The 26,403-nt window shown below is 40.5% G+C and overlaps 1 protein-coding gene across 1 annotated transcript in view; it reads right to left on the reverse strand.

Moving 5' to 3' along the window:
• The window catches only part of CTNNBL1 (catenin beta like 1), a 61,773-nt gene that overhangs the window by 6,005 nt on the left and 29,365 nt on the right, over positions 1-26,403 (reverse strand). Inside the window, exons 11-14 of the mRNA XM_062589365.1 lie at positions 23,817-23,998; positions 11,144-11,241; positions 9,977-10,057; positions 572-709 (exon numbers count right to left, since the gene is read on the reverse strand). Coding sequence (XP_062445349.1) covers positions 572-709; positions 9,977-10,057; positions 11,144-11,241; positions 23,817-23,998 — 499 coding nt within the window. The remainder of the gene's footprint in view (positions 1-571; positions 710-9,976; positions 10,058-11,143; positions 11,242-23,816; positions 23,999-26,403) is intronic.

The following is a 26,403-nucleotide window of genomic DNA, read 5'->3' on the forward strand; positions in this document are numbered from 1 at the left end:
ACAAAAATACCACACACAATCCCACTTTCTTCCACTTCTTTGTGGAAGGAGCAGCAACTCTGAAAACCACAGATCCCAACTCAGCTTTCCTAGTCCACAGTCCCACAGCACCTACTTAGGAACATTCAAGAAGGTATGTGGCACAGGTACACCTAACAGTGTAACATTCACAAAACCCAAAATATTCATACCAGCAGAGATGCAGTATTCTGCATAGGTCAAGAAAGTCATCTGCTTTAGTTCGTGCCTTTGGAAGACTTTCTCAGAAAACATCCCCTTCCACTGCTCTCCAGTAGTGATATAAACAAGGTGCTTCCATTTCAAACTGTAAAACTGCCATGAGCAAGGTTACACGAATTTAGTGACGAAAATGATCAGCTTCTGTACCTATTAACGCCCTTCTGATCGCTATATCTGAGTATGGACACAACTGCAATAAATAGGTCGTTTCCCTCCAAACAGGATTAAGAAAAGACCATTCAGTGAGGGAACATATGCAAGGATTTAGACCCTTGTTTGTATCATGGATGGAAACACAGGTGATCCTGCTGACCTTCTGTGATAGCTTTACCTGGGGAACATTGGCATTACAGATCTCTGCCATGATGTAACAAATCAATTGTAGAACAAAGAGACCAGCATCCAGGCGACGGAGATAGAATTCATCTTCCATGTCGTCGTCTATTATCTCTCCTCGACGTACCATGTCCTGTAAAACAACGCATTCTTTTCATTGTGATGATTGTGTCTTAATTCTTTCTTTTAAGAATGGCATAATTTTGGTGATATCCAAGTTCTCTTAACAAATGCTTTGTTCACCAAAATATCTACATCTATGAATTTCTCTCCAAAGGAGTACTACTTTTAATTCATTTACATTCACAAAACATTTAATTCAATTTTGAAAGAGTTTTTGCCTTCACTGCTTGTGAAATGTGTCCATCTGCAAATTAAATTTTAATTTAAACATACAAATTACATTTTCTAAACTGAGTGATTAGAGACAGTGACTATGAAATACGAATAAGCCAATTTATTTATACGTTTTGTCAAAATGGAATAAAAAATCTGCTCTTTTACTGGCCATTTGAGGGTGCTATTAAGCAGTGCAGAATATGACTCCAGCAGACTCAAAAAGTCTATCAGAATTTCAGGTTTCTTATCAACTGATGAATGAGAAAACAGGACTAAAAGATTCTGCACAAATTTAGTTTTACCATCCCCCATCTTGTTCTTCCAACTTCATTTGTTAGGAATACTAACGAGGTCAAGCCTTCAGCTGGTATAAATTATCAGAGGACCACAGGCTTCTGTGGGAATGGCTACAGTTCTTTCTTTGTCTGCATATATAGTATTACATTACAGAGTATACACTATTACATCAGAGAAAATGCTGCCCAAAAGGATTCCAAGTGTACAACAGAAGAGGTCGTTCCATTTTTCTTGTTCAAACAGAGCATTTTCTTCAAAACACTGGCAAAAACAACCTGGCAATAAACTCAGAACAGCTTCTCCCGAGAAAGGCCCACCAAGAGTGAACCTGCCATCCATTTTCATGGAGACCAACAGACCAAAATAACCAGTCACATGTGACCTTTTGCCCGTCTTTTTAATTAAGGAAACGGCTTGTCAGACCCTGCTAGCTTGCTGGAGCTTGTATGATTTATTATGCAGCAGTCTGGCAGGTGGGCACATACCAATGGAGCAATATTTTCTCATTAGAGCCACCATCAGCAATACCAAGCACTCTACCTATAATACTCAACGAGTACTTCCTCTACCTGTACATGCTCCAAGGAAATGCACGCAAGGTCACCAGCACCAAAGCTCATTTAGACTACCAAAATTTTCCTGTTCTTCTAGTCAAGGGCTCTAATCTATTTACAGGTAGAGTATGTTAGGGGTTAACCCTCTACACTTCTCACTAAAGAGAATGCAATGGACATTTGTCATACATAAGTCCAGCTAAGATCCAAATGGCTTGAAATTACAGCTATTTACAGCTGTCTCCCAAAAGAGAGAGAAAAAAAAAGCAGATCACGGCATACATACAAGGCAATCTTTTTGCTCTCCTCTCAGAAATCTAGCTTACCAGTGGAAGAACAAGTTGCATTTTAAAAACAGTATCTAGTTATCAATGCCATAAAATCAACTGTGTTTGCTATACTACGGGATGCTTTAGCACCAAATACTTTGGACTTTGGCATTATACAAATTGTAATTTACCGCAAGCTCTCAAAATCATGGGCACAGGCATGACTGGGCAGAACTTGCACAGAACTTCTTGTCAGGGAAAATAATTCCAATTTTGTGCAAGTAGCGACTTTCCTCATCCTGCATCCATGTAAAACTAAATGACTGATCACATTTGGTCTCTAAAACTAAACAATTTTGAGTCTGGCTAGCAAAAGATAGGAAGCCACTGACTGAAATATCCAAAAACCTCATTCAAGAAAGAGGACAAGGTACTCATTCCCAATCGCTCACTCACCACACAGAGACATACTGACAACTGTGCCCAGCAGTGCTAAATTCCTAAACAGAAAAGCCTCAACAGGCAAGAAGTTTGAATCACCAGAGCAGAGAACAGAGATTGTTTCTGTTCTGTATTCTGATCCAACCATGATGGTAACAGGAGCAGAATCCTGGAAACTGTTCTCTTGATTACACAGAGAAGGTAGCAGTTATAACAGCCCCTCTTGACACAGAAGCAAGATTTTGTGCCAGTAAATTAAGCAGATAGGTATTAGAAGAAAAGTAGTTTTAAGGTGCCTTTTTACAGTCTTTTTTTAAACCACAGCCATCCTTTAAATGTTGATCTGTCTCTTCGTACAGTACCAGATAGCCACCTTTCCACTTTGTCTCTCTCTCAAAGCTGTCAAGTTGCTAACCTCCAAATGAGCACTTAGATGCCATTTCTAATCTGCCAACAATATGCACTGAGATGCCCCTTGCTGATGGGAGAAGACAGCAATAAGATGGGCTTCTGTGAAGCTAAAATGAGCTTCTCTCACAGTAATGAGGCAGGACTGGCAGGCCTTGAGGCATCAAGTGAAGACTCAAAACCTAAAGATACAATGGATCTGCTGCTACTGTGCAAAGGATCACATCTGCTTCACAGTCACCATAATAGGGCCCAAAAAGGTTCTCTGCATAGAATCATAGAATCAGTAAGGCTGGAAGGGACCTCTGGAGATCATCTAGTCCAACCTCCCTGCTCAGCACGGTCACCTAGAGCATGTTAGACAGGGTTGCATCCAGGCGGGCCTTGGATATCTCCAGAGAAGGAGTCTCCACAACCTCTCTGGGCAACCTGTGCCAGTGCTCCATCTCTCTCATAGTGAAGAAATTCCCCCTCACGTTCAGGCAGAACTTCCTGTGATTCAGTTTCTGCCCATTGCCTCTTGTCCTGTCACATGGGACAACTGAAAAGAGTTTGTCCCTGTCCCCTTGACACCCTCCCTTCAGGTACTTATACACATTGATAAGATCCCCCCTCAGTCTTCTCTTCCCCAGGCTGAAGAGGCCCAGCTCTTGCAGCCGTTCCTCATAGGGCAGGTGCTCCAGCCCTCTGACCATCTTCGTAGCCCTATGCTGGACTCTCTCCAGTAGCTCCATGTCTCTCTTGTACTGGGGAGCCCAGAACTGGACACAGTGCTCAAGATGAGGCCTCACCAGGGCTGAGTAGAGGGGCAGGATCACCTCCCTCGACCTGCTGGCAACACTCTTCCCAATGCACCCCAGGATACCATTGGCCTTCTTGGCCACAAGGGCACATTGCTGGCTCATGGTCAATTTGGCATTCTTCTCTTCATTATGTATCAAATCACCTTTCCCAGTAAAACCTGGTAAGGCTGACAGAAGCAGAGCAGAATGGATTGGTACTCTCCAAGACCATAAGGAATGCCTACACGATCCTATTTTTAATTCCTCACCTAACAGGAGAGCAAAGTCACTCAGATGATCACAGATCTCAGATGAGAAGGCTCTGAATGGCTCATGTATGCAAACAGCTATCACAATTTCCCTCCTACATCAACAAGTACAGATTCTCTCCTTGATATTTGTTATTGGTGTAATGGAGGACAGGCAAGTGAAGTCAGCCATGCTCAAGGGCACTTTCAAAATACAAGCAAACAGCAAAATTTGCGGACACTACTAAGCCCTTGGTCAAAAGAAGCATGCAGCAGAAAAGGACTGACACTTGCAACAAGACAGGAGCAAGCAAAAACCTTGGGTGAAATTAGACTATTATAGCAAGGACTGTCCAGTACCAAGTAAAAAGGTTGTAATCTGCTTTCAGCTCACAGACACCTCATTTCAAAGCAAGCTGGAATAATATCTAAAGCAAACAGGTAAGACGGTAACACTGATGCATAAAAATGCCATACACAATTGGGCAATTCAAAGTTTGCCACAGTATTGCATACTACTGTGATTGACGAGCACTGTCCCAAGAACGTCTCAGGGACGTCATCCAGATGCAGTCCTTGAGGTATGATGTTAAGTTCTCCAAATGTAGTGGAGCAAAGGCACTGTGTTTTAATTATGCAGTCTCATGAATGCCTAATCTATCCCATGTTTCCCAGTGCGTTACAAATTGCCTTGTTTACTCTGAACTTTCAAGATGACACCAGGAATCTGTTCCAGTAATTTATCTTTTCTCCTAGCAGAAAGTGTTTTAGAAGATCCTAAAAAGCAGTAAGTAGGGCTCTGGTAAATCCATGTAAGTTTTGAAAAAAAATGCTTGAAGTCTCATAAAGTAATACCAAAGAAGGTTATTGTGTCATTTAATCTGCATGTTAGTGCTTGAAAAATATGAATTGGTACAGAGACTCAGTATTTTTTTTATGCATTCTGGCATCTCAGTGTAATTGGACAATGATTTCCCCAGAAGCCTTGTTCACATGTCGAGACTGGAGACCACATGATCTAATCAGCACACTGACCACTGTATTTCTTGGAACACAGAAAGGTTAGGATTGAGCCCTTGTCAAGTCACAGGCTGTACTGCAACCAGGAGAGCAGGGATGCACAGGTCATGCCAAGGTGACCAATCCACACTGCGAGCTGTCTGCTCTGAGAAGGGCTCTGTTCACTTCTGCCTTACAAGCAGAAACATACCTGAGCATCTGTAAACTGAGCAGCCAATCTGCAAGAGCTGAAAAACTCATTGATTGCTGCAAAGCGTACCATCTCTACTGAATCAGGAGAAACAGAGCAGCAGCTCCTGCAAAAGCATGAGCTCAACATCAGCAGCAAGAAACTGGAACCACGATAGGGTAGTCATGACACCTAAAAAGACTCACCAATCTTAGTTCAATGCAGCCACACTCAAAATCTGCATACCTTCCAGTGAAAAGAGTTATATTCTTCACACTTTACACTAACGCACTCCCCTTAGCTCCTGTCCTCAATTCAATTCCAGGCAATTTGGTCATTTTAAACTGAACTCAAATGCTAGGTTAATACAAATTACTATTTAAGTTATCCAAATCTGCGGACACTGCATTCATGCTAGGAGTCCCATCCCTCTCTTTCAAGGATAGGATAACTTAACTGTAGCACAATTAGCATGTAATTTGTAAGTCATTATAGTGCAAAGTATCTAGTGAGACTATTTTATTGAATAAACCTGCTGAGAGTAATTTTCTGTAAAACTATAAAAATACTAAACCATCTCCTGACTTTTTCTACCTTCTTTAGAGATCACTAAGCCTGTTGCTGCTGCCTATAATTATGTCTCATTTTAGACAGAACTAAAAGCCATAGGGTTTTGTACCTTCTACAGAACAGATTAAAGAATTTGAGAGAGGACAAGATATTTTCTTCGTAACCAAAGGCTTTGATATTCTCTAGGTTTCATTAACTAAAAACTCTGAGAAAAATGATAAGATAGGCATCAGGTGCTGGAAATGAATGCTCATATGGACTTCACTCCAGGCTTTCACATGGCAATTAGGACAACCACTAAGTTATCATCTCTGACCACTTTTGTATAGATTCCATAGAAGTAAACAACTACATTACACTAAGATGAAGGAAAGTTCCCTCCTGGGCCACATCCTGTCTCACTGTCCGGATTCACAGTTTAGCTTCTTAATAATTTTTCTTCAGTAGTGCAGCTGGCTTAAGAAATTCTCCTCCTCCCTCCAGTTTTCAGTTATTCATTCCCATGTCTTCACTGCAACAATCTGAAGGGCTGGGCTGTAAACCAGATCACTAAAGCAAGCCAAGTTAAAAGAACGAAAAGGGGAATGGAGAGAGAGAACAGCAAGAGCAGCAGCTTCTTGTGCCGGTTGCACTATAAACACAAAACATCAGGTATGATATCTTCAGTCGTTCCCTGCATAATCAAGTTTTCACTTTTGTAATGCAAGATGTATTCCAGGATACCCTCTCCATCAGCCTTGAACCTGTCTCTCTCTCTCATCAGTATAGGCCAAACCTGTAAAATCTAAACAGGTATCATTTTCTTTGGATCAAGAAAAAAGATCTGTATTGCAGATTTTTTGGTACTGTGTCCTCTATTGCAAGAGGAAGGTCAAAAGCCCCCAAGTGACAAAGCATAGTTTTTACAGGATCAAGTGTTCGTGTCATCCACTTCAATGATTCATGTGCAAAAACTATGAACATTAAAGTGTCCCATAAATCCTGTCAAAGCCAGACAATTCCCTGATCTGAAGGACAGAATAGTGGTTTTTGCCTACTTCTACATGAGAAAACCACTTGAATCATTTCAGATCTCAGCACACCTTTGTCCAATGACAATTTTAGAAAGCTACAAAACAAAGCAATCAATACTCCAAAAACATTCCAAGCTAGGAAAGGAATCTCAACATCATATTTCATGTACATTCTGTCCAGTACTCTTATCTCCCCTCAGGATGCTGAGAAAAAGGCTATTTATTTCTAGAAAGCAGAAATATATTTCATAATGATCGAATGACCATTAATACCCTCCGAAACGCAGTGGTCTACCCCTTGGTCTCCCTTGAAAGATGCACAGATGAATTCTCTACCCCTTCTGATGAAGGATTTAATTAGCAAATCATCTGTTAAAGGGAAGGTAGTTAAGTTCCTGACCAATTTCCTCTACACTCGATCCAGACGGTCATAAAGGCAATACCTTCTTCCAGAAAGGAGGACAATTTTATGCCTATGTGAAAGTTCCTTCACCTAAGGAGAGAAGCAGCATTCCCAAGAAGCAATATTTTATGTCAGGAATTGTAGGTAAACCTATAGGCCCATTCCTGAACTGTCTTATGAAGCAACAGAGTTCTTGTGCAATATCCAGACCGACCTCCAAAGAAGTAGCTTGTTGACCTGCTGTTCACTAAGTCATGGTCCTGACAGTACACATACAACAAGAAAAAAAAATGTAATACTGCTGTAGCCTTCACCTATCACTGCAGACCCTTGTATCAGATAGCATACAAAACATTTGTGATGACACACTTCCTGCTTAAAAGATCTTACAAAGCAACTATAATAGTAATAAGCTTTTTAAGACAAATCATGGCATGAGAGCTGAAACAGAAGAGGATTTTAGTTCTGCTGCAAATCACTTCATCTAGAGAGAAAAGTAGAGCTGTGGAGGAAGGGGTGAATGTACTAGACATAATTCAAGTCTATAGCACTTGCCTGAACCTGTCACTAGAACAAACACATCACACGTACTTTAGTGTATTTAATCTCACAATTTCTATGCAAAAGAAGAAAGCATTTGTACCTTCCTTCTGCAGTTGAGATATAAAGCAACAAGTAGTAGCTTGGTGCCGTGTTTAATATCATCGGGGGGTTTAAAGGCAATCAGGATTGGAACTGGACTAACGCTCCAAAGTTCTAGCCTTCCAGTCTCTAACGATGGACTCTGAATAGCTCTGCTTCGAAAAAAAATTTTTTTGATATATATACACACACAAACACATATACATGTGTATATGTATGCATGTGTATATATGTGTGCATACATGTGTGTGTGCGTGTGTATCTCAATGTCCTCCACATGTAAAGTATAAATCTGCTTCTCAGGGGTGACATGCAGCCTGAGTTAATCCGTGTAAAATGCTTTAAGATTCTCTGTTGGAATATATTGTAGAAGGCCAAATTCTATTATTAGCACCAGTAAGAGAGAAGAATTGGGAGATCCAAGCATCTTAGCCATTCTAGCCTACAGACCCCTTCAGTGAGCCAAAAGCACAACAGCCTTCTGAGTGCAAAAGAAAAACCTGAGTTCTTACAGTTCTACATTTTGTCATGAACGAAACATGGCAAGCTACAGCACAAGCAAAACTAAATACAGTTCTACTGTGGTGGGACAAATTCTCTAAGGACACAAGAGCCCCCAAAGTCTCCCTTCTCAGGAGATAGCCAAGCCTAAAGCAGCGCAACACGTCCACGTGAGAGGTCGAAATCCGAGATACACACCCTTATAGAGTCAAATTAGCCTTGTGGCCCTACTATGCAAACAAAGAATTTTCTGCACCATTTAACCTATGAAAATAGATGCTTAAAAATCCATGAAATAATATCAATCCATCTTCTACATAAATTTATATACTAAATATGTACTAATTAAAGAGCTTTTAAATAAGCTTTTTCAGACTCGGATTCCTTTCACTCCCCCTGGTTTGTGCTGGCTGCTTGCTACAGGTGCTAACATTTGCAGAATGCTTCACGATCTTTTTGGCTAAAAGGTACTGCACATATTAGCTCTGCATATTGTATTTAAGGGCTCTATATAGCAGCTGTCCATACACTGCAGGAGTTTGGCTAGAAACATTAGCTCTGCTTTCCGAGTTCTAAAACACACACACCAAAACTGAAACGTAAAGAATAAATAATTTCTTGCTCTGTTCTAAGAAGGATGAATAGAGAGCAGAGGGATAGCAAGAAAGAATAAAGGTTTTTTGCTTCTGGCTACCACTCATTTGTGAAGCTGCAGCTGTCCATATGGAGCCTGAATGCTGGCAGCAAAAGCAGCTCCATTCATCTCTCACCCCTGCGCCTTTTTGAGCGGCAACAACGCTGCAGAGCTCTAATGCCCTCCGAATGTTTGCCGGTGCCCAGTGAAACGGCCTTGGCATTGCAGAGGCAGCTGTTTGTCAGAGGCTGGCGGGGGGCTGGAGCCCACAGCCCGCCGCGCGCGCCCACAGCCCAGGAGAGCGGCCACAGCCATTACTCTCTGTCACTGCTAATCAATGTCACACCCTCTTCAGCGCTGACACCCATAATCTTGTGGGCAACAGGCCAACATCACTAACAGCTCCGCAAGCTGCTGCCTGACTCCAACAGCTCATTCTCTTTCAAAAAGTCTGTTCCAGCTTCAGTTCCAAGAAAGTACTGTGTGGTACCAAAGCTCATGCTATTCAAAACGATTCACTGCTGGTGTGCAGAGAGCACACCAGACTTTGGCTACTGCCCCATCTAACTAATCAAAATAGAAGCCTTCCCACAGCTGATCAGAAGTCTAAAGACCAGGGTAGGAGGCCTTGCACATCATCATGCAATTGTTTCACTGTATTTCACTTACTCCCCATCTGCCAAACCCACCTTAAATTTCAGCCAAGTACAAGGGAAGGCAAACTGTAGCATAGATCTAGGCCCTCCTGGAAAAACTCACTCTAAGAAACAACCCAGGAGCACTTCCTGTAAAGTAACTCTCAGGCTGTTGTATCTGAGGTAACCAGAAGTTGGAGAGTGGGGCAACAGGAATTAAGAGATAATAGTCAGCCCAGGTATGAAGGCCTGGTTCAGAAGAACGACCTGGCTAAGCCTGAACTTCTGTACAGATGACATTTGGGTATTAATCCATTGTTGAGATTATAGTCAGCTGTTTGCAAGAAGCCATGCAAAGGAGTAAAGCCAAATTAAAAGAAATCCTTCAGCTACTGCAAGAGAGTTAAGAACTGAAAGGAGAAAGAGGCATCACAGACATGAGCTAGCAACACGCATAAAGTGAAGTAATACATACATGTTTCTCTCCTTCAATCTTCTTATCAGCTGCCTGCATTGCATCCAGGTACTTAAAATACAGTTCCATCAGCCGGTCAACCTGCAAGGGCAGAAGAGAGAGACCTAAGCAAGAACAATGCAATAATATTTAATCCTTCATGCTATGTTGTTTTCCTCCCAGCTGCAGTCTTCACAAAATAACAGGCAATTCCGTCACTCACAAGAATGAGCACATTACAGGAGGATGGGACAAGCGTTGGACAGAGAAGCACACCGAGTCTCTGCAGGCATCTGGATGGAATCCCATATCACAATACGGTCTTATCTACTCCAGCCAAACAGAAGCAAATAGACATGTGTCCATAGCTTGCTTGCTCTCCTGTTTTGTGGTTCTCCAATTCTCCTGGTTTCTTAAATGGACCTTTCTGCCTAAGCTTCTGTTAAGTATATCAGACATGTTACGGCTCTCCTGAACTTCACAGTACTGGACTAAGCAACTGACAAATTTTCTAGTAGTGGAAAATTTTCTGCAATTGAACACTTTAAAAACACACTGAGGAGGAACACAGAGGAACTTACTTTATGTTAGTGGTAGAATTTACAAATCTAATGGGAATTACTGGCTTATAAGAACTGCTGTTTGCTGTCCTGCAGCTGTCTGATCTATTTACCACCAAGTAAACATTTTGGGAAGGATTTCCAGAACATCACTAATATGGTGCATTCTAAGGGAGGAATGAGGAATGATAAGTGTATGCTAAATCAATGCCTAAACTTTCTGTAAGAAAGCATCACTAGAAAAAACTGGCACCTTTCCATATCCAGGTCCCACAGAGCTAGCGCAATGTAATACCACACAGCATGTGTTACATGCTCAGGCTTCAAGAGGCACACACAACCAGGGCTGAGAATCATTACTATCAAACGCAAGAGAACCAACAAACAAAAGCACCTATGATCCAGGAGATCAAGCATTAAAGGCATTCCAGTTCTCCTGTTTGTTGATAACAACATGAATGAGGAGGAGGGAAGGAGAAGGAGAGCATGTGGGCATACAAGTCTTTACAGTTAGATAAAATAACTATTTTTAGTAATTTAGGAAGTGCACATAGGCATTCTGCCATTATCAAGCACACTCCCCAGTCTGCTAGTCCAGCAAGTGCAAACAAATATTCAGCACACTCACCTTCTCACTGTCATTCTCTGTGAATTTATTCAGCAACCGTGTCCTTTGCTGCCCTCTCAGGTTTCGCAGAAGGGAGGCCAGGATAGAACAGACATGTTCTGGAGGTATATAATGAAAATTGCATGCTGAAATCAGAAATAGGGGCTTATTTTCTTTGTAACATGCCATTAAATTTACTACTAACACTCCAGTACGTAACTGTAAGCAGAACCCTGGTTCTTACCCATCACGTTAAGGACAGAAGACGGAACAGAGAGCTAAGTCATAAGCTAGCTGTCTCCGTAGAGAACACAGACAGCTCCTCTCCCATCACAACCAAACCAGAAAGGTCTCTTCTGGATTCTGCTGTAATACACCTGCTACACAGACGATCTTTGGGAACATGCCTGATTTAACAACAACGGCCCCAGGAAAAGCAACTTAAAAAAAGCACAAATTCTACTTCAGTTCAGCTCCCCGGGCTGACATACCTGCCTAGTGGCACACATTCTTTTCAGGCATTCGCCATCACAGCTAAAGGCACAGCACTTTGTTTCCTCCCTTGCAGCTAAAAGGAACACTGGCCCCAAACCAGGATTCATTTGGAAGCTGACATTGTCATTCAAATGACCCTTGGGTTACCAAGCAGGGAATGATTATTAAAACAGGAAAGCTTGAAAAAGGAATAACCGCGCCAGCGTACAGCTCCTGCAGAGACTTAATTGGTATTAGCTAGACAAAAATCCTCAAACAAAGCACTCTTATTTACAGAAAATCTGGTGAATTGAATATGAATATGCCACAACAAACAAGAAATAACCAAATAAATCTGTTCTGCACTCTTCCAGATTCCACCTGGGGATCATATTTTACAGCACAAACCTTGGAGTCAAGTTTAAAAAAATAAAATAAAATGAAATAAAATAAAAAATCAACTTTGCAAGCACACACGAGATAACATCTGTGTTTATGTCCAACCAAAATTTCACTTTGAATGGTGACTGAACCAAGCCTCAAATCTGTAACAATGTTTGTCTCCTCCTGAACAGCAGGACAAAGCTCTAAGGAGTTCTTTTCTTTACAAACGCAGATGTCCCTCCATAGAAGGACTATGAAAGGCTGTACCTGAAGGGCCACACCGCATTGCTTCTTTTATGCCTTCTAAGCATCTTTCAGAAGATCCTCTCGAACAAACATCACAGCAGAATATCTTCTACACTGTTACTAACAAAATATGGTACACTCTCTTATCAAAGGCCTGTTTCTGCAGAATAGTGAACACATTCAAGGCATTCAGGCAAACAAGCATTTCATAACTGCGTACTGAGCTCTTTGCTTCAGAAGGCAAGGCAGCAAAATGCTGCTCTAAACATTACGCTTCCAGGCTGTATTATGCTTCTTTAAACACTAGTATTTGGCTTTACCAGACTTCTGCGAAGTAGAAAAAGTGTTTCTGTGTCCTCATTTCTTCAGAAAGATTCACTAGTTTTATATGCAATTTATATAAAATGCATGTATAAAATCACACTCTTTTTGAAACATTTCCAAACAAGCTCTCAAGTTGCAACTGTCATGAGCTCTGGCTCTTTTTCATTTTGCCAATGAACAATGTCGCGGGGTGGGGGGGGGGGGGGAGAAGAAAGGGGAAAAAAAAAAAAGAAAAAAAGAAAAAAGGAAAAACCCCACTCATGAACTGATTCACTTCTGGAAACAAGGTTGAGTTCACAGAAGGAGTCCAGAGAAGATAAAGGTGTCTTTTTTCCTCTGTGAAAAGAGAGTATTGTAGGACATATACAAGCACTTGTTTGCACTCCTTGCATTACTCTTACAAGGGCACAGGATATGCAGAGATGTAAATCATTCGCAAAACATATGCCAACATTAGAAATGATGCAGGATATCAAGTAGTACATGATTTTAATACACGGAAATAAAACGAAGCACAAAGGCACAAAGCAAATGACAGAGGCACCAGTTTCTCTGCTCTACCAAATCATTCAGTATTGCTTCCTGCATACAAGTCTGCATTAAGTACAGACCTCATATTTCAGATATTTCAATATATTCAAAACTATAATTGCTCCAAGATGTCTTCACTTTAATCTTGTCGATTAAGACTGATGAAAAATAGTAGCTATAAAAATTTCCTCACCTAAGGTGGAGGAAGGGAGGAAGGGGTGTCAAGGTTTGTTATTTTCAGAGAAAAATATGATACAGAGGAGAGGGATCATCATCTTATTGCCGTCAAACCTTTTTAACATGCATTTCCACAGTGATGCTTAGCCTGGAGCCACGAGCAGCCTTGATCAATGGCGCTAGCACACAAAGAACAAGCGGCATCCACCTGTTTGGAGCGTTTCCATTACCAGCGAGCTCTGCTTTCCTTTAAAGGCTAAGGTTACCAAAGGCACTTGCCCAACTTGTGGGTCTGCCCTCATTTACCATAGATTATCTGCATACTACATAAGGGCAGCAAACAGAAGAGGATATATACCCATGCGCACATACACACCATTTCATTAGCTACTTATAAATGTAGCTTCCTTAGAAACAGATTTCTGCCTGAGGTGGTGTCAATTTTTCATGTACCAAAGAGATTGGGAGAGCTGCTGGCAGGAAGAGCAGAGGAGATAACAGGTTTATCTGGTGTCCAGAACCACTGAGCTGCTCCATCATTTCGACAGAATAGCATGGAGGTGAAGGATGGCTCTGGATATGTCAGTGCAGGCTCCTCCTGCAGAGAAACAGTTATTCCACAGGAACTATATCAAATTAGATGTCTATATTAAAAACAAACCAAAAAACTGCGAAAGCTTCCAAAGCCCCTGCAAGGTCCTATCTTCTTAATGTGAAAAGTTATGAAAAAAGTGGGTTTTGTTGTTTTTTTAAAATATATTCTAACAGATGTTCTTTGCTCTAGAAGGAAATCATCAGTTCCAGTCTACTAGGATTCACCTATGCTGCCTGTAGTAAAAAGGAAAAATCAGGGTATTGGTCAAAGAGCGCTCCACTCAGCTATTACAGTCTCTCCTAATATGCTATTATAGTCTCTGCTAATATGCGATGACCCATTCTCCCACTTGATGGGCTTCTCATTCCTTTCTTTTCTTTTCAGGATTTGTCACAGGTACTCGAACAGCACAGTTACCCTAGGAACAAAAAAAGTCTTTTTAATCTACTATCACACTGAGCATTAGCTCCTGACTTTCAAGTCCCTTTTCTAGCAGTACTCAGGGAGGTGGGACCACGAGCAGGAAAACAGATCTGGTGACAGAGTGAAAGTAATGGAATTATTTGCATAGTTATTATTATTATTAAGCCCCGAAAGGCACATTTTGCCCATCAGATCCAACCTCTTTTATACCATAGGCACAACTGCACAAAACATTTCACAAAGCAACTCCTGCATCAAGGGTATAGTTTCTGTATAAATCCATATCTACCTTTTAAAGAAACACCTTGCTTGAGTTACAGTTTAAATTATATTTCACCCTTGACAGACGCTCTAATAACTAGGTCTACTTATTGTTTAAAATTTGCATTTTATTTCCTGGTTGATTTTCTTTGGCTTCAACTCCCAGTCAACTGGCTGGATTTGCCTCTGTTCGCAAGATTAAAGGCATCTTCAATATCAAGCATCTGTTCCCTACAAGGGTGTTCATATGTGCCATTCAAGTTTTGTATTAATCACTCCTCTGACAAAAAAAAACAAATGCCTCCAACTATAAATTATATATACCAGACAAAAAAAAAAAAAAAAAAAAAAAAAAGATCTGTTACTCCTCTATATTACATCCCCCACACACACTTCACCCCACTCCCAACTTTGTCTGGGGGGAAGCGGTGAACTATTTTAGTAACAGTATTCTCATCAATGGTTTATACCTTCATTATCTTTTCAACATTCCTTCACAAGGAAACAATTTTGGGCACCATTTCTGCTTTGGTGCTCACAAGCAGATGGCTATCTATATTTATCAATACAAATCCTTAAAACTGAGAAGTCTAAAGAAAAGTATGTATCTTAAAAACACTTGAGGGTATTCTTTATACACATCACTCCAGGAAATCCAGGAAACAGACATAACTGTCTAGCCCAAATAAAGTTATTTTATAGAAATGTTCCTGAACTAATTTTTTTTCTTCATCTGCTTCTTGAAAAGTGCTCGAGTGTGGCTCATACCCACCTCTTCCATCACATTTACACTGTAATGCAATTCATGGCCCAACAAACACCAACATCTACGTGGCAAGACCACAACAACGTTAGCCAAAAATCAAGACAAATCTTGGGGTAACAGAAGTACTACAGAGTAAGTGTCTGAATCTGTTGTTCAGTGGATTAGAATATCTACATAGCCAGCAGGAAGTGAGAGGTGTTAGCCCGGGAACACGCACGCTTCTGCAGACATGGGGATCTTGCCGTTTCCCAGCGGACTGCACTAACATGCATCTCATACGCAAAATTAAAAACAAAAAAGTGTAACTCTTGTATTTGCTCTCAGTGGGATCTTTGGAAAAGGATTAGCAATTGTTGCTACTCTGAATCCCTCAGAAAGTATAATCCACAGCTGATCAGCTTTGTTCTCAGCTGACAGATACAGGCCACATTTTAGCACCCCTCAAGCGGCAAAGCACCCCCAGGCAGTCCGACCGGCTAACTGCAAAGGGAGCTTGTGCTCAGCCAAAGTCAGTATCACCTGCACAAAAAGGGTCATTTCCAGGGAGGAAACAGGGCAAGGCTGGAGGCAAAGGCTGCTGCCTGTCCCCAGCGCAAAATAAATGTTACACATAAAATATATTACATATACCTTCACAAACAAACAAAATATATTTATATTTCTTTTGAAATATAGATTTAAAAATTCAGTCAGACACAGCACCAACAAAGGTTCCTTTACTAGGAAGGAAGTTACCAGCTGGCAGCTGAGAACAACTTTTTTAAGTATAAACACCCCAAAAGCTCACAAAACTCACATACACATGAAGATAAACACTTCTCTTTCTTATTACCGAATAACACTGTTTTCTTTCCCATCCACTAGTTCACCTGCAAGTACCTGTAATTCTAGGTGCTGTGACGCACCGCCTGCGCTTTGGGGCAACGCACGGGCGAGCTGCATCTCGTTTGCCCTGGGCAGGTCGTGCTGCACACGCTCACCCGCCTGCACTAAGAGCTCTCCTTAGACCAGTGCCGTCTTGGACTGTCCAGAGCCTTTCCCACTCCCGACAGACATGCAAGGCTTTGGAATGCAAGCAGGGTTTAAAATACCCTAATTAGATCGATCTTGACTTCAGCTGTGGTGTGTTGGAATACATATTAATCTATTCCATGGTTGGCACTGGCAGCTGCGCCAGCAGGAGGTCCTGTCAAATCAAACCGCAACATTACACTCCTCTGCCTTTATTATTTCCCCCCCTCCCCCTTTTTTCTGCATTTCATTGAAACAGGCACCTGCCTAGCAGGGGGGGAAGCTCTCATCGGCGGAGCTGAGCACAGGCACACTCCACTGGAGCCCTGACACAGAAAGCAAGCCTCCCCCTGGAGAAAGACAGCGAGGCGTGCGTTTCTGGGGACGAGAGGGGTGACAGCAGCCACGTGCTGGAAGAGAAGGATATTCTGATGAACTCACTAAAATTTAAAAGCCTTCTGTCTTGTAAAGAACTCTTAAGATAAGTTGTGGTTTCTAAACAGGAGCAGGAAAGAGCAAGAAAAGAAAGAAAGCCACATCTTTCAGAAACTTTTACCCTTCCCAGATTCGTGCACAAAACTCTGGGGCTTCAAGCCTGTTTGCTACCAAAAACTTCAGGAATCCCTAGCACATCCTAAGGGCAGGCCAATTCCACCAACTGCTCTCACAGGAGAAATACTGCAGCTAGATTTAAACATTGGCTTACCCGTGAGAAGCCGTGTATCCACTGCAAAGACCACCACCAGTCTAATTTAGGCATGCTCAGATGAGTCTGCTTGTGGTACCAGGATCAGCCACGCTATCTCCTACTGCACTGACTGACGGGGCAGAGAGACCTTGGCTTGCCATCAGCTGGAACAGCATTTGATCTCAACTTCCCATTCAGTGACCCATTTCATCTTTGACTGTCTGAATGCGATTAAGCAATGAGTTATTGCACATTAGGTGCAGTGATTTCCTAATATAGAAAGTATACCTATAACATGAAAAAGACTTGAGGAATATTTACTACATATTGTGCGAGTTCTCCAGCACGTATCCCTCCCTTCACTTAGCATATTTTGATAGTCATTTTTCTTTTTAATGAACACACAATCATCATGAGTTGCTTTTCTCTCATTTGTTCTAGTGTTTTCTACCATTCTATTTGCCTTGCTAGAAAACAACAATCCATAAGCAAAGATTCTAAGATTTTTAGTCTCAGAAACATATAAAGCAATTAACTAGAGAGCATCTGCTAAAGGATGTTGCTTCCACATTGACACTCTTTTATTCCATCACCAGATTTTAGCATCCCAAAATAAAATTAAATTAAATTAAAAAAACTGAACTTTTCCCCCCCAGCAGTAATAATGATCAGCTCTGGAAGCAGCAGAAAGTCTGATGAAACTGTCATCACTTGAAGAATTTAAAATCAAGACTTGGGAGGCACCAAACGTACAGGCTTTATTCAGTGGAGGCCAGCCTATTTTTCGTGAGACCAAGCTGTCTGCGAGAAGCTCAAACACACCTCCTTCTGCCAAGTTTACATCCCACTATTAAGAGCAGAGGCTATAGGTAATGCAACTCCCCAGCTGAGAGAGGAAAACAGCCTACATGAAGCACTGAGGCCAATACTGCCAAATCACTTCGGGATCCAGCTATGCATCCAACCCAGCCTAATCCAAAGGAGATGAGGAGTGCTCAACCAGCTGACTTCTGGAGTTTCTCCTCTCCACACTTACTGAGGTACATAAAATATATCCAAACAAAGGTTTTGCAAGGCAACTTGCAAGGTCACAGAAGGCCTGCCACTCCTGCACCCCAGTAATTTTTTGGTTCATTATGAAGTTACAAGTGGAATTAAGAACATGCTATTTAAATGTTATAGCATCCAGTATGAATACCTCTTTCTACATGCATTAATACTTAGCATTTTAAAAGAGTACCCTACTCAAGTGTCTCAAAGTATTTTGCAGTAAAAAAAGTCTTGTCTTAGAACACTGACAGTAGTAAGAAATACTTCAGTTTTACTGATAGGTAAACTGAGGCCCGGAAAAGCTGAAAAAGGTATGCACTTGTTGTCCCTGGTGAGCTGGAATCCAACTATCACACTGAGTATAAGAAAAAATTCCTTCCAGTCACTGAGAAAATTTATTTTTGTGACATTCTTGTAACAGAATGTTAACTTTAATTGAGATAAATTTAACTCTGTACTCAGTTGTCATGACTCATTCAAATAGCAGATTCCTGTTGTATTCTGGAGGGTTGATGGTAAAAATAAATTGCCATAACAGAGTTCTGTTTAAATGGACTGATGCCTTCACTGGTTACTCATTTCAGAAGACCATCAATGAAAAATATTTTCTGCTGGCTAACAGAAGGTGTTCAGTTAACAGAGATGAACTTTATCAGGTCATTCTTCTGTAGCCTTTCCACTCTTTCCATGGCCAAGGAACTTAGTTATGCAGCAGATATTCACTCCAAGGGCTTTTCTCTCACAAAAAAAAAAAAAAAAAAAAAAAAAAAAAAAAAAGTGAGAGAAATTCTCATTTGGAAATCAGCTGTACTAGTTCTAAGGTTATCAAATTAAGTCCCCTGAAGTAAAACTGACATCTAAGTCAAGAGAAAGCATTTAAATTAAGATGAATTGAACAAACATCCTTTTATAGTTCATTAGACTCTGCAAATGAGCAAAACTAGAGTCCAAACAATCATTCAGAGAAAGAGAGAATATATACCCTATCAAACAAGTTATGATTGCTTCAGTACAGACTCTCTAATTTACAATGAAATTTGGTTTCCCCATTTTTAGCTGACTGAAGCTGTTCAAGAATTTCAAATTAGTACACAGTGCTTCTATTTGATTGTTGCTGGTGTCGTTCAGCAACAAAAATCCTTTCATCTTTATGGACAAGCAAGACACCCTGTCTGACTCTTAGCTCTGTGCCCGCTGAAACTCTGTTACTCCCCCTGTCTCCTCCCCCAAAAGACAGTTTATGCTTTTTATTATTTTCATGGTCAGCACTCAAGAACAGACATCCCTGCAGCATCTCCCAACGTGTTTCAAAGTTTAGAGTACAAAAACATTATTTCAAATCTTACCCTAAATTTATTCCAAAAATTACCAAGACCCAAATTCACTCTTATTTTCTGCAATTACAGATGCTACGTATTTGCCTTGTTGCCCTTCCATCTTTGTTTCACTGAAGCTGTAATAGTCAGACTCTTCTCAGGATGCCCCACCAGAACTCATGGGTCTCCTCTTTAACATGGTAGATCACATTTTTAATTCTCTTAAGTGTCTAAAGAAGTTCCAGTCTCAGACTGTCTAAGAGTACATTTTTCTCCAAAATTTGACCCTTATCTTTCTATCAATACCTACTATAAGCAGGCTATGTTATACTCCCACATATCGCTCACTTATCTGCATAAATTATCAACCGCCATTATTTGCTCCAAACAATGTCAAGCAGTATCTAAGGAGGCCTGGCTGACGTCATCCAAGAAATTCAGGCCGTAATTGCTTGAGAAAACTAATGAAACATACTATTTATAAAATGCAAGCATATATTTAAGAGGTTGGCAAGTATCAATTCAATATACCTCATCTGTTTTCTGAGGTCTTTACAGCAAATAGAGGAGGATGCACAAGCAAAGCACACCCTGCTCCTTGGGAAATGAGCAGGTAAGAATATGACTATTTGCTCCCCGACCTCAGCAAAAATTAGAAGTGTAATCATCTACATCATAATTTTGTCAGCTGAGCAAAGCTGAGATTCCAGCAATCACACCCACAAGACCACATCAAAGAAACACTACTTCCTACAATGATCGACCATCTCTCTCCTATACTGGCCAGCTGAGTTGGATACTCAAAAGTATTCTGACCTCACAGAGGAACACTCTGTATTTCTGTCTGGAGTTGCAAAATACTTCTGTTTTTAATTGCTTTATTACCTCAGAAAAAAGAAATTGCTTCAAATGAGATTCTTTTTCTCCCCAACTTGATACTCTCCGCCATATATCATGATCTGTCCAATCAGACAAAATTCAGGTGTAGATTGTGTAGGCAGTTAGGCACCAACGGTCAAATTTTTAGGCTCAAATCATACTTAAAATGGTAAGGCAATTTCCCCCTTTTTCTTTAATTATATAAATGCATATAAAGCTTAAATATTTACAGTTTGGATTAAAACTGCTCACAGGCTACCCTATATAACTATTTTAAACATTGTCAGCATCTGCAAAATTTAGGACAAAAATATAGTTACTCCTCACCCACCACTGGCACCTTTATGCTATTGAAAATAATAACTTCTTATAAAGTATTTCTTCTTATTTCTATCAAATTTAATATGGATCATAAAGTTTTGTAATAAATGAAAGCTGGCTAAGTTGCATTGACAAAACAATAAATATGCTAGTGAAAAAACCCTCAAATCAAGAACAAGATCTTCAAGACGATACAATAAATACTATTTTACACAGTACATGTGAAAAACATTACTAGTATATGTATTTAAAATAAACACAATGGGGAGAGCATTTTCCTACCAGCATCAAAAAAAGAAAAGAAATATTTTGTGCTCTGAAGATAAAGCATCAGATAGATATCCAACGAGAGAAATATTTCTGCAGCTAACTATTAAAGCATCCTCAGGCCCATTGAGCCGCAGCCAATGGTGATACCTGCAACCTGACAGCACTTAGGAGCTACCAACAAAGGAAATATTAAGACAGGCCGAGGAGCTATGTCTCCGTGGACAAATGCTACTGGCAGAGCTGCTTGATGCCTCATCCTATGACAAAGCACTTTAACAAGGTTGTCAATTAAGTCGTGGTAATTAGGCTCTCAGGTTAACAGCCCATAGAGATTCATACTCTGCAGTGTAACTACTGGTGGCTATCCGGATGCAGTCTCAGTAGCAGTAAGTTTGATGTGAATCTGTTCACAGTGCAAAGGTCTTTTTTTTTTTTTTTTTTTTTTAATAAATACTGATGCCTTTGTTACAAAGCCATTCTAGTTATTCCTTTAAAGAAATATGTTCCCTCATTTGGCATACGCATGATCACTTTCCTAGTAGAAGAGGATCATTCCGTTTTTGAGGGTTTGAATACAGGAGAAAATTTTATAAGAGAAGATGGCAAAGACAGACTGACAACTAGCATTCTGCTTGGTAAAGAAACAAGACGTGCAGAAAAAGACGCACTCCTAGGATCAACGCAGCACAGAGGGCATTAATTCTCAAGCATCCTAGACTTATATGACTTCCCTTAAAACTAGTAAGCACTAAGAATTCATTTTAGTATTCCTGTTCAATCAGTAGCTTGTAATGGCTGACCACCAAACAGCAATGCCTCCAAGCACAGAATTATTGTGTTGCTGGTGAAACATTTGGCAAAGTAAGGGCATATACTATGCTGCTTGTATGCACGTCAAGACAATGCCTCTGATGGGCTCCAGGCAAATTCTGTTAAACATCTCAATTAACTTCAAGTGTTATAAACTCACTAATTCATCTGCCCAATGATGCAAAACAAAGAAAATTGGACTTACCATCACAGCTTTTTAGAGACTTTATTTTAATAAAACTGATTTCTGGACTCATCTTAATGTCCTCCATTTCTACTTAGTATTAACGAGATGGAGGTATGATGCGAAGATACTTTGCAAGGACAGCTCTGCTTTACAGGGCAGATTTGCCTTCTTTCTAATACAAATAATTAATAACCTGACCCCTCCATAGGGGCTTTCTGAACTGCTACCTAATCCTCACAGTAGCCAAGGTGGCAAATAGATGTCATCTGCAGGCTCCAAATGGAACAGATGAGACAGAGGTTAAACTCACTTCCCCAAACTGAAAAATTAAGTCAATGACACGGGCAACAGACCAGATCTCTCTGTTCCAAAGCTCATACTCCTGCCTGAGTTTTCTCTCAGTAAAAAGACTGAAGCGGCTTTATTTTCCTATTACAAATTAAGATTTCAAAACGTCCCCTAAATCCATCAGAGTGCAACTGCACTCTGCAATTTGATTACACAAACCCCAGTAACGTAAGACAGCATTTCTTCCTTCACTATAATCTATGAAAGACAAGCAACACAATACAAGATAGATCAGGAAGCCAGAACTGGCAACCTTCGTGCAAATCATTACCATGCGTGGTGCTGGGCTGCAGGTAAGTACCTTCCCTCCACAAGCAAGTGCACTAGGAAAGCACACCCACACAACCCATGGCATTTCCAGTTCTGTTTTATTATCTCTGCCTCTCGGTCCCATTGTACTCAGGATGCAGAGCTCATCTCTGCAGCTATTACAGCCTAAACATGCCTGCCAGGAACTGTCTGGCCAAGCCATTGCCTTCATTAATAAATGTTATCAACTTCCTAATGTTGGTGCTCTCAAGCAAATGTACTGTTACCAGATCACCACTGGCACATTTTTCAAGAAGAAAATGGCTGCTTACTAAATTTGTCGCTTTTCACTACTATGCCTTCTTTTAGGGAAAAATCAGAACAAGTACAGGCTTGCACCCCAAAATGCCACCTACTCTGCAGTTTTTCACTCACAATTCTGAAGAAAGAAGACACCCAGTTCTGAGGGAAAGCAACTGAAATTAGTCCAGTGCTCAGTGTAGGTCTGAACGAAGCAGACCTTCTCTCTCTGTTTTTGCTCCTGAGACTATCAAGACATCTGATAATAACTTAGATGCCAAGACTATACTAATTCACCATATAGAGATCTCATTTTGTTACTGTTTTCTTGCCGTTCTTCTCCAGTTTACTGTAACAGTTAACGATGAATACTAGGCAAGTCTAAGATCCACTCAAACCTCTTTCAGTTTTTGACAATATTCATCCTTTACAGTACCGAACTGGTACAAAATCTCAAACAACACTGGCAGTATTTAAAATTTCTTCTAAGATGCAGTCAAGTATTAACAAAATGGAAAAAAGTAATATCAGAAGCAGGAGGGAACTGACTCAAGATTCTGTTCAGCTTACAGATCTTGCAGTAATACTCCACAGAAGATTTGTGTTATAGCAGAGTTTTCCAGGGGAGAGAGAGAAAAAAAAAGTAGAAAAGAGGAACTTTAAATGTGTGCAGTTTATTTCTGCAATGCCTGATGTTCATCGAGTCACACTTCAGCGCTCAGAGCCATGAAAACACTGCTTTTGAGATGACATTTGTAGTTGCCTCATTACTCTTTTCAAAAGAGTTTTGCATCAAAGAGGCAGAACTTCAAACAACAGAGCGTGCAGAGGTAAAATAACTTATTAACAGTACATGAAATGGAATCACAAGGAACTGCTGATACTGAAACAAGTAGGGCAGCTGTGTCATCAACAGCCAGCACTGCAACAGTGAATACGCAGGCTATTGCAGACTTGAAAGCTGCAGGAGGAGCAACGAAAGGACTGGTGATTTACTCATTATCTCCTTATTGGCAGGCTTTTCAGATACTTACTTCCCATTCATTCCTCCATCACAATAAGAAGGATCTGGAGAGGGGCCTACCTTCATGCTCCTTTTCAGTTGTTCCAACTTTCTTTATCTTTTTCGGTGATTTCATGAAGAGTGGAAAGATGGTCCTCAGACCAAGAATGTCAACAAATTTGTGACAGTTATCTGTGCCCTCGGGTCCAATCATGGCATGGTCTAGTACCTTCAAGGCACTGCTACGAGAAATCTTCTTTTCTCTGCGAAAAGAAAGCCTCAGTTAAACATCTCAGGGACACGAAGAGTTTTGAGTTAAACACAGTTTATACTATCTTTGAACTACGACTTCAGTAAGACAGCACAAAAGAGAAAACTAATGTGACAAAAGACAAGTATGAAGAGTGAGTACAAGCTTTAAGCAAAGCCAAAGCCAAAACATACCAAAAAATACTTTCTTTTCAAAACTGTAATGGAAGACAAAATGTTCTCTTAGGTATATTAGATGTACTTCTTTATCACCTTACAAATAGTAGCACAAGACAGGTAGGGAAAATTGGGTTGGGTACACAAGATATATACTGCACACCAAAAGGATCTGGATTTAGAATTAACAATAATTCAATTTATTGAAAGAGTAAGCTTAGTTCAATTTCTGATGGAGGAGTCCAAAACAGGATAGCCAGAAATCATTAAAACAACGATTCTAAATCTATGACATTTGAAAACTTGACAGAAAACTACCATTATTCCTCCACAGCATTCCCCTAACAATATCCTTTGTTTTTAAAGATCCTCTGACTTTAAAACAGTAAAATGTGTTTCATGGTAGCACGAAAGAAGAGCAAAAAAACCCAAACAAATAAGAAAGTCCACATAATAGGATGCTTTGGAAGGTCCACTGACAAAGGTTACAGTTACATGAAGTGCACCCTACAAACTGGTAAACATTTACAGGACGTTAAGTGTATATATATATACACACACGCAAAGACACACATGCAGACACATGTACACGTGTCTATATACACACATATATAGACATACACACTTTTATCAACTATTTGCTTATTGGAAAAGTTTGCACAAAATTATTTCTGTAACAAAACAGACTTAATGATTCATTCTTGATATCTTGAAGTACCCACAATACACGGTTATATAAAGAAATTTATTTTGCCAAAAAAGAAAATTTAACCAACTGTAAAATGAGACTATTTCTGGATGAGAATTTTGTTTTCAAAATGGAGGGTATTGTGGTCAGCTTGGTTGCCTATATCCAATTTTTATTTGGGAAAAAAGAACTAGGAGTGTTTTGTATCAGAGAGTACATCTCCCACACCTTTCTGGATATCACAGAACAACAAACTAGCTTAAAGATAATGATTTGTATTAAATGTTTATTACACATACACGTAAATAAACTTCCCCCACAAAAGCAATGACAATCATTTATCATCACCATTCCATCAAATAACTCTGGGCTGAAACTGAATTAAAGCTTGTCGTTACATGCCGAGATCCCAATTTGGCATTTATAAAGCAACAGTTGACAACATTAGCAATGAGCTCTCCAAGATTTTCTTACTGGCAGTGACATCAGCTATGCTGAAGATAATCCTGTCTCCAAAAACTGTGTTTGAAGGGAAGCAGATAGATTTTCATCTATTCTGCTTTAATAAAATTTCAGAATTTTAATGTTGGAGATTCACTCATGATAGAAACTCCGAAAATCATCTCTAAAAATCTATACTTCTCAAATAAGAAACAAAAAAATATAATTAATTCAAGAGAATACGTAAAATACCTTGTGAAATATGAAGTGAAAAAGCAGTCACTAACAGTCTATAAAATGAATGGATCAGGTAAGCGTTAGTGGGAGCTCATGCGAACTGAAGAACGAGAACCTACAGCTTTCTCAAAGGCCAGTCCAATCATGCAATAAATTCCCTTAGGTATAGGACAGTCACAACCCTTATCACCTTCCACTCTAAAAGCGTAACGATCTCCTCTTTCTTTTCTCCAAGAGACAATTTGTTCTCCAGCAAATACGTAGTCATATGCATATTTTAAAAATAAATCCCCGCAGAAACAAGGTGTGCTCTTCCCCCAGACAGACGATGAGAACAGTTATCCTCAGACTCACAGCAGTTACACTGCGTTGCTGTCAGGTACTCAGTTTTTATTGGTGGGCGTGGAATAAGAAACTATAAAGAACAAAACATCACTCATTCGAGCCCTCTCCACGCTTGCTCTCACGGAAGGGCAGCCGCGAGGAGGCGGGCACCCACGTGCAAGCCACCCTTGCACACTCGCCTCGGCCGCGCACCTCCTGAAAGCCCGCAGAGTGGACCAGCCTTCTGACGGGCAAACGCTGCGCACGGAGACCACCCCACCACTCGCCTCCCAGAGCTGGCCCATCGGCAGCCTCCTGTCATGACAGAGCCTGCATCAGATTAAAATCAAGTTTCAGAAAAGCCCAGAGCTTTCTGAAGCCCAGGCTCCAGAGAGTTGTGGAAAAGATCTTCCCTTTAGAGCCCTATCTTTGCGAACCTGTAACAACGTGCAAACTTCACGTACGGAAACATTCTATCCTAAAAAAGCTACTTTGCCCACTGCAATCTCAGAGGTTTTTGATGCGCACTAAGTGGTTTTCAAAATCACCAAC

Source organism: Rhea pennata, chromosome 16 (genome assembly GCF_028389875.1).
Source record: "Rhea pennata isolate bPtePen1 chromosome 16, bPtePen1.pri, whole genome shotgun sequence".
NCBI lineage: Eukaryota > Metazoa > Chordata > Aves > Rheiformes > Rheidae > Rhea > Rhea pennata.